This window comes from Rosa rugosa, chromosome 3, assembly GCF_958449725.1.
Source record: "Rosa rugosa chromosome 3, drRosRugo1.1, whole genome shotgun sequence".
NCBI classification, from domain to species: domain Eukaryota; kingdom Viridiplantae; phylum Streptophyta; class Magnoliopsida; order Rosales; family Rosaceae; genus Rosa; species Rosa rugosa.
Window position 1 is genome coordinate 43,758,677 of NC_084822.1, and position 10,014 is coordinate 43,768,690.

At 40.8% G+C, this 10,014-nt stretch overlaps 1 protein-coding gene across 1 annotated transcript; it reads right to left on the reverse strand.

Annotated features, from left to right (window-relative positions):
- Positions 1-5,855: 5,855 nt before the first annotated feature.
- LOC133739213 (pentatricopeptide repeat-containing protein At3g63370, chloroplastic) lies at positions 5,856-9,976 on the reverse strand. The gene has a single exon (XM_062166951.1). It carries the CDS (start codon positions 9,742-9,744, stop codon positions 6,886-6,888), a length of 2,859 nt encoding a protein of 952 aa, XP_062022935.1. The 5' UTR covers positions 9,745-9,976; the 3' UTR covers positions 5,856-6,885.
- Positions 9,977-10,014: the final 38 nt, after the last annotated feature.

Consider the following 10,014-nt stretch of genomic DNA (forward strand, 5'->3'; position numbering starts at 1 on the left):
GCCATTGCTGAAAGACATGGCAACGAGCTCGTGAAAAGAGAAATTGATAGGCTTCAAGATAGCCATCAAGAGCATCGTCCTATGGCTAGAGAAAGTCATCATCGACGTCATGATCCATACGATCGAAATGCTCAAGAAGGTAATCGCCTAAGGCGACAATTGCACGACCGTAGGAGGCGTGACTTTGAGGGACGAAGGGTTGGAAACCATGGAGCCAACGTTGGCCATGGACATCACTTTCCAACGCCACCAGTCCTAGGGACTATGCATATTGCGCCAGTGCGCCTCAATCAAGGGAGAATCCTCTTTATGGTGTCTATTTCTGATATGGAATGTCTGATCAATGGACCTGAATTTGCGATGTACCTAAGAAGGTAGCCGCATCATGGTGATCAAGACATCGAGTTCACAAAGAGTTTAAATCTGGCGATGAAGACAAAATGCCGCAGATTTTTATTTAGAATAGTATTTTATTTTTCCAAGAATTATGTAATGGCAATATGCCTTAGTCAATAAATGACATTTTGTATTAACTCTCTCTCTCATGTGGCGCATCTAATAAAGTATGATGTCTAGGAAAGTAATTGAGATTAGTGGTACTTAAGAGAGCTTCGCTCCACCGACATCTCTCTCTACTTCCCTGGTCATATTTGATTGGAGTTACCAAACGGATAGAGTGACTACGATTTGTTTAAATTTGATTTTTATTTTGGATTAGATAAATGGTCACGAAACTTTGATGTAATCATTGACTATTATTAATAAAGTATCGATTTATTTTATCTCATGTCGTAGACATATTTTTCGAACTTTATTACTTCAAAGATATAAGAGCCAATGGTTTTCATGTGGAAACACATTGTGAGAATGGACAAGAGTTCCTTTGCATCACCTCTAATGACTACGGACATAAAAGAGTCTTAGAGAAACTTATGTGTCAATCTAGTGGGTTGTATGCAACCACTATTCGAATAATTGAATCCAATCATGTTATGAGAGATGATTTATGGGATTCTGACACATATAGGCTTTGGCATGACTGTTTGGGACATCCAGGTCGTGATATGATGATCCGTATATTAAAAACTTCACACGGACATCCATTTTTCAGAACGAAAAGAAGTAAAAATCAGATTTTGGACACCGAAAGAGCCCCTGCGCCTCACGGCGCCGTTCACCCCCAAAAAGCGGCCAGTCCCCCTGCGGCCTAAGGGTGGCATTGAAGCCACCAATTCTCTTTCTACTCCAAATTTTGCTTCTAAAGTCAATTGTGACTTCATGGCTCAACCAAAATCTTCATTGGTTGTTTCTAAAGCCCATCATTCGTTCTGCAAAGCCTGCTCTTTAGCCAAATAAGGATCCAGACCATCCTATGCAAAGGACACCAAAGAAAATATATCATTCTTGCAGAGAATCCAAGGTGATATTTGTGGACCTATTCAACCACCATGCAGACCATTTAGATATTTTATGGTGTTGGTTGATGCATCAACACGCTGGTCACATGTCATGCTATTGTCCACAAGGAACGCTGCATTTGCTAAACTCCTAGCACAAATTATTAAGTTAAAGGCTCACCACCCTGATCATTCTATTAAGTCTATAAGATTAGACAACGCTGGGGAGTTTACATAAAAAACTTTTGATGATTATTGCATGTCCATTGGGATTGAAGTTGAACATCCAGTTCCTCATGTTCACACCCAAAATGGTCTCGTAGAAGCCGCCATTAAACGACTACAAATAGTCGCTAGGGCATTGGTAATGCGCACCAATCTCCTTATTTTTGCTTGGGGCTATGCAATCTTGCATGCAGCTGTGCTTATTCGTCTGAGACCCACTGCCACTCAACCCTTTTCCGCGTCCCAGATGGTGACTGGGTATGAGCCTAATGTCTCACACTTACGCATATTTGGGTGTGCAGTTTATGTGTCAATTGCGCCGCCACAACGCACCAAAATGGGTCCTCAACGACGATTAGGCGTTTATGTTGGACATGATTCTCCAACTATTGTCCTCTACTTAGAACCCTAGACAGGCGATCTCTTTACCGCTAGATTTGCGGATTGTCACTTCGATGAGACAGTCTTCCCGTCGTTAGGGGGAGATAAGAACATAAATGTTCAACAGGAATGACAGGAATTGTCGTGGTCTGTCCCCACTCTGTCTCATCTTGATCCCCGAACCGCACAGTCCGAAATTGAAGTGAGGAGAATTCTCGATCTTCAGAACGTAGCAGAATCGATGCCTGATGCGTTTTCTGATATCGCTAAAGTGACGAGATCACACATACATGCTGCAAACGTGCCTGCAAGGATTGATGTCCCTAAAATTAGAGGACATGACGCCATCTCAAGGGCAACTGAGCATGGCGCCAACGTTCCCTCTCATAGTGATGGTGACGTTGTGGCTAGGGCACACGGCTCCTACCAGGAAGCGCGGGAGGCCCATAGGTTCGATGGATTCTCGCCCAAGAAAGAAAGCGAGTTTGGCACAGAATAATCCATTAATCATCGATGTAAATAATCCATCTCATGAGAATATTCCGGATTATGGTTATGTTCAAGAGACATCATTGGGGGACGCTCCAATGTCAGAACCAACTCCAGAGAATAGAGAGATCTCCATGAATTACACTAGTGTACATGAGATGATGGATAGAAATTCTATGGCAATTGATGATGCATTTGCATATCATGTTGCAAAAGGAATTATAGAATATGATGATATCGAACCTCGCTCTGTCGAAGAATGTCAACGAAGAGCGGATTGGCCTAAATGGAAAGATGTGATCCAGGCTGAATTTGATTCACTAACAAAGAGACAGGTGTTTGGGCCCATAACGCAGACACCCCCTAATGTAAAACCTGTTGGCCATAAATGGGTCTTTGTTAGAAAGCGTAATGAGAAAAATGAGGTGGTTAAATATAAAGCCCGCCTCGTGGCGCAAGGTTTCTCACAACGCCCTGGAATCGACTACGAGGAGACGTACTCTCCCGTAATGGACGTAATAACGTTCTGCTACCTAGTCAGTTTGATAGTTTCCGAAAAACTTGACATGCAGCTTATGGATGTGGTTACAACATATCTCTATGGGGATCTAGATTCAGAGATATATATAAAGGTTCCAGATGGACTTAAATTACCCAAATCAAGTGGCTCTAAACCACGGAGCGCGTTTTCAATAAGATTAAAACGCTCACTATTTGGATTAAAACAATCCGGACGGATGTGGTATAACCGTCTAAGTGACTACTTGATTGGGAAGAGATATATTAATAATGAAATATGCCCATGCGTGTTCATTAAAAGAACAAGTTCCGGATTTGCAATCGTAGCAGTTTATGTCGATGACATGAACCTAATTGGATCTCTAGATGAGTTAAAGGAAACTGCTAAATACTTGAAATCCAAATTTGAGATGAAAGATCTTGGGAAAACATGGTTTTGTCTCGGTTTAGAACTCGAGCACCGTAGTGATGGGATTTTGATCCAGCAGTCCGCATATACTTAGAAAATCTTAAGGCGCTTTAACGAAGATAAAGCGAAGCCTGTGAGTACTCTCATGATCGGCCGTAGTCTTGAGCCCGGAAAAGATCCGTTTCACCCAAAGGATGAGGACGAAGAATCACTAGAGGCCGAAGTGCCCTATTTAAGTGCAATAGGCGCATTATTGTACTTAGCTCAATGCACAAGACCGGACATCTCATTCGCAGTGAACTTGTTAGCTCGACATAGCTCTGCGCCAACACGCCGCCATTGGATTGGTGTAAAGACAATCTTTCGATACCTAAGAGGTACGATTGATATGGGCCTATTCTATCCCTACAGAGAGAAAAGGAATGACGGAAATTTGGGATCGGACCCTAAGAGGCAAAATGCCACAGTCCAAAGTATTGCCGCCGGCCATGTTGCCGGCGCCGGCGCCGTCCAGGGTGGCCGGCCTCATCCTACTCCCCTCCATCAAAACGACAATGATGTTTTGATGGGTTTTGCTGATGCAGGGTACCTCTCTGACCCTCACAAAGGTCGCTCTCAAACGGGTTATGTCTTTACCATGGGAAGCACTGCGATATCTTGGAGGTCTAAAAAACAGACCCTTGTTGTCACTTCCTCAAATCATGCAAAGATTATTGCTCTACATGAAGCCGTGCGTGAATGTATATGGCTAAGGTCTGTAATTAGACATATTCAAGGAAGTTGTGGTTTGAAGTCTACCACGGATGAACCTACATGCATTTATGAGGATAATGCAGCTTGTATTGAACAAATGAAGTTAGGTTTCATCAAGGGCGACAACACCAAGCACATATCGCCTAAGTTCTTCTATAATCAGCAACAACAATCACTTCTAAAGATTGAAGTGAATCAAATCCGATCAGAAGATAATGTAGCGGACTTATTCACTAAGTCGTTACCTAAATTCACATTCGAGAAACATGTGAAGAGCACCGGATTGAGAGAACTCCCATGATTGTAGCAATCAGGGGGAGATATCGACATCAGGGGGAGTTATATATGATGTCTACATGTTCAATCTCGAAGAGTGAAGGACGTGTTGTGCTCTTTTTGTCCTTCAACCATGATTATTTTTGTCCCACAGGGTTTTTGTTACTTGGCAAGGTTTTTAACGAGGCAACGGATGAAGCGTCACCACCAAGTTTGAGCGGCACAAGGGGGAGTGTTGAAGGAAAATCGACTTAGTGTGCCTTATCAAACTAGGAGTAGTAATAGGAGAGAATGTTCTAGATTTCCTAGTCCTATTCGGATTAGTTTTCGTTGTAACATTAAAGCATGTACTTTGTAATCCCTATATATAGCGCTCCTATTCTCAATAATGATATACACAATTCTCTCATCAATCTCTCTCAAATCTATTATCCTTAAATAGGAATAAGTACAATACAACGTTATTTAGTTGTTGTACGAGTAATTCGGTTTCTAATCGATTTTTATTTTCGAAACAAATGTTATTTAAGGGGTCGTGAAAATTGACTTTTTATACGTTCGGAATTTGGGAAAACTTCTTTCACGAAAGTAAGTAAGTAACGGCGTGCAAGTAAAGTTGGTCATTTCCACTCTCTGAACAAATTTAAATAAATTTTTAAAACTTGATCGAGAGTGCCACGTTGATCGTTTTATTATAGTGTATTTGATCCTAAACCCTAACTTTCTAGACATGCATACAATTTTGCATCACAGTTTAATAAGATTCCTAACAAATCAAACGAATCCAGAGTTTACTTCAGAGTACTGCAAAGTTGATTTTCTTGCTTTTGTGACCTTTCCTCAGGTTCAAGAAGAGTGCATTGAAACCATGCGGGTCAAAAGCTCCATGGTCAAACAAATCCTAGCTAGGTGAATATGAGAGTCTGTTGTTACTGGCAAAGATTTATTTACAGCTGTAACATCATGTCGATCGGTTTAATTTTCTGGAGAGTGTTGGGTGGAGGATTAAATTAAGGGCGTGGATATCTATCTGCTAATAGTTGATGGATGAATGCGTGTTTCGATGGAGACTAAATTAGCAGATGAACAAAGCTGATCCAGCTATTTGCTTTGCTCAGACTACGGTCTCGCTAGGCATGCAGGAGTAGTCTTTGAAATTACGAGATTTATTATCCCCCAAGAAAATTACAATTTGGGCCAACTAATTAACAACCTCGAAATGGTTTAGTCTAAGCCTTTGTATTACCTTATTTGAATATGAAAGTTTTGTAGTATTCTTGATCGGTATGATTGAATTTGGAACAGTTCCGGTACCTGGTATGGCCAGAATGAGGATGAGTTTGACTGCTGGGATGCAAATCATGCAATTGGATCCTACTAGAAGCACTACACGAATAAGAGTCTTCGGGTTGAGGCAATAGAGATCTCTGGAGTTTCAATAGTGCTCTACAGTACTGGAGCCGGGAGCCATTAGATTAATCATTCTTTGCAGTATATATCACTCACAATATGAGACAAAGAGAAACTAAAAAGAAATAAAAAAGTCTCTCTAATTCTGTGCTTTTCAAGCTGAAATATGAAGTAAATGCAAGAGTTGGCTGTAAAGTGTGGGAGGATCTGGTGTAGGTATGGTGGTCCCTGTTAGCTTGCAGTGCAGTGCAGTGGTGCAGGAATTGAAGAAGATGGACAGAGAAAACGTTTGTTTTTTTCTCTCTTGGTATGCTCAACTTACATTTATATTGCTGAACAAGATAAGCTAACCATCATTCACCATCAGCAGTCTTGAACTAGACCCAATGTTACCAATTAGTCTCACATACATTGAAGCAAAACCAATTCAATTACTTCCTGCTCTGATATCTACCCTGCATGATAAGCAAGCAACATAATACATGTTGATTTCAATCAATTTGAAATCATCGAAAAGCCAACTACGAATTCCTGGATTGCTGATTATTTTCAATATGAATCCCGATCAAAAGAATTTGTTTTCACACTGTTTCGGAGACAGAAGTAATGGGAAAAATTGGATTCATCTGTCAACTGTTGTTTGAATAGTGACTTTGTATAGTTGTATGATACATAGAATGATAATGGAATAAGCAGGCTTCACTTGCATGTTTTTGTACAAACTATAGTACATGCAATATGAAGAAATATCCCAGCTATTATCATTTGCCAATTCTGTAGATCAACTTGGAAGTGAAGAAAACAATCATATTCTTGATTCAACTCTGATTTATCCGTTTATGTGATGAAAATTTGAGCATATACTGTTTCAGGAACTCATCTCTCGCACACTTTCTCGCACTCTTCTGCTTGAATAGCAGCTGAAAAATAAAAACACTTCCAGCAGCTCTTTTGGCATGCAATGATAACACCAGCAGGAATGAATTCAAGACCCGATTGTCAAGACTGAAATATAATGTACAATCGTCACCAGAAATCGCCACAAGAACATTTTCCATCCTCGAAATGATGAAATCTATTAGCATCCCTAACTACAAGCACCCGCCTAAAAACTTTGGAAACTAGTTTAGTAAAAGTATGGCAATCCATACAAACCCGCAGGTTCTTTGTGATTCGAATAGGAGTTCCCTCAGGAATCTTAAGTAGACCATATGCAATGGCTAACCTTTCACTATGTCCATAAAGCATCTGAATTTTCTCTTCTTCTTCTACATTCTGCAACACACATTTAGTTTGAGCCACATAGCCTGCTTCCCTTTCTAATGTCTCGGTTATTTGAGCTAACTTTTGGTAAATTTCATTGGACTGAGGATGAGACTTATCCCTAGCCGTGAATGTATGAACTTTTTTTCCTGCCTCAATCCAACTACATCCTGGATTTTTCTTCAACCCAATTACCTTCATTTTGATCCTCACTTCTTCTACATGTTCCCATCTTCCCCTAGCAGCAAAGATATTCGACACAAGCACATAATTTCCTGGATTCTTGGTGCCCAACTCTAAGATCTTCTTTGCAGCAATTTCTTCTAATCCTTTGTTAGAATGAACTCGGCAAGCCCCAAGAAGAGCACACCATACTTCAGCAGTAGGTTGACTTTCCATGCTATTGACAAAATGATACGCCTCTTCCAATCGATTGGCACGTCCAAGAAGATCAACCATGCAAGCAAAATGTTCTGGCCAGGGGTCTAATTGATACTCATGTATCATGATTTCAAATAGTCCTTTACCCTCATCAATCAAGCCTGAATGACTGCAGGCATATAGAAGAGCCAAAAACGTAATATGATCAGGAACAATCTCTTGGTTTTGCATCCTTCTGAAGAAATCAATGGCTTCCTTGCCATGACCATGCATCCCATAAGCATTGATCATGGTAGTCCATAAAATTAGACTTTTGTTTCTAACACAATTATATATGTTGTATGCATTCTTCAGATTTCCACAGCGGGCATACATATCAACAAGAGAGCTCGCAACAGATCCCTCCAAGATGAAGCCCTTCCTAGTAAAAAAACCGTGAATTTCTTTCCCTTTCATCAAAGCAGACAAACTAGCGGCAGCAGATAGTATACTTACAAGCGCTATGGCATCAGGTTCAACATTTGTTTCTTTCATGAAGTGACAAAGTTCAAGAGCCTCATTTGCAAGCCCATTATGAACATAACAAGATATCATACTTGTCCAAGACACAACATCTTTAGATTCAATCAATTTGAACATCTGATATGCGTAATCTATGTAACCACACTGGCCATATACATTGACAACTGCATTTTGCAAGACGAGATCAAATAAACCTCTCCTCGTAGCGTAACCATGAACTTCTTTTACCAAAGAAACACATTTCAAAGATTCGCAAGCCAGTAAAATGCTTTCTACCATCATTGCATCCACTTCCAGCCCTAACATTTGCACCTTCCGGCACAGTTCTAAGGCCCTTGTGTGACAATTGTTCTGAGCATAGCCAGCAATAATTGTTGTCCAAGAAATGAAGTCTTTATTTGGCATCTTGTCAAAAGCACGGCCCATCAAGTTCACACAACAACACTTAGCATACATATCTATCAGTGTGTTCCCAACCTGCAAATCAGAATCGAATCCATTTTTTATCGCATAAGCATGAGCTTCCATTCCTGAAAATAAACTTCCTAACCGACCAGATGCTGCAAGGATATTCAACAAAGAAACCTGGTCAGGTTTATGACCAATCCTCTGCATATCATGGAACAACAGCAGAGCTTCCTCATATAGTCCATTTTGGACAAAACCAGAGAGTAATGTATTCCATGAGACAATATCCTTGTCATCCAAGTCATTAAAAATCCTTGCAGCCTCATCCATTTTACCACACCTCACATACATTGCAAGCAGAGAATTCGCCACATAAATATCAAAACAATAATTCAGTTTCAACACAGCAGCATGAATCTCCATACCGAGTTTTCCACAAAAAGAATCCTCACACGCTTGAAGAGCAGCCACAAAAGTATACGTGTTCATGGCAAGTCCCACCTGCTGCATTTCTCGAAACAATCCCAACGCTTCAACGGACATCCCCTTTGCTGAATATGCTGAAATAATAGAATTCCATGACACAACATCCTCCTTTTCTTTCATACCATCAAACAATTTCCTCGCCGCACCAAGATCATTGCAGTTTGCATACATTGCAACTAGCGAGTTAACCACAAATGCTACATCATCATACCCACATTTGATAGCCAGGCCATGAATTTCTTCCCCACAACAGAGACTATCAACCGCAACACACGCTTTCAGTACACAAGGGAAAGTAAACGAATCAAGAGGAACCCCGAAAACCCTCATGTCACTATACATCTCAAGAGACTTTAAGGGCTCCCCATTTGTCGCACAAGCACCAATCATTGCATTCCAAGTGAAAATCGTTCTGTGAGACATTTTATCAAACACCTTCTGTGCATTCATAACGGAGCCACATTTCCCGTACATGTAAACAAGTTTGGTACTCAGAAACGCGGAGTCCCATACAGCACAGGATTTAATCAAATGGGCATGGATTTGCTGCCCTTCTGATAGAGCCTTCTTCTTTGCACAGAGCTCAAGGAGCGGCGAGTAAGCTCCATCTAAAGAAAGCTCGAGTGAACCATCAAGAGTTAGCAAGTTGCTGAGTGATTTAAAAGCTTCCCTGAGGCTGCCTTCATCGCAAACCTGCTTCAAGGAAGGTAATAATTTGGTGGGCTTTTCGGAGAATTTGAAGAAATGGAGAGCTGGGTTTAGCTGGGCTTTGTTCAACATGGGTCGGAATTGGACGGCAGAAACGTGTGGAGACGAAGTAGCCATTACAGTGCTATAGGGTAGGCTGTGCCATGAACAGTAGCAACTCAGACCTGTTTTGCTAACCAACTTGAACCGGTTGCTTTGTATCGATAACGAACTTGAACCAGTTACTTGTTCGGAAAACTATATCTCTAGAAAATTACATATAACCTCTTTTGCTTTTAAAAGTTTACACGTGTTGTTAGATTGGACGGTCGGATAAACTTAATGATAGACCACATGATTGAAAATCCACTCCAACCGAAGACAGCATTAGTCCGAAACAAAAGAACA

Bases quoted from the DNA above. Each gene is read 5' to 3' on its own strand.
- LOC133739213 (XM_062166951.1), bottom strand. From the start codon at position 9,744: ATGGCTACTTCGTCTCCACACGTTTCTGCCGTCCAATTCCGACCCATG.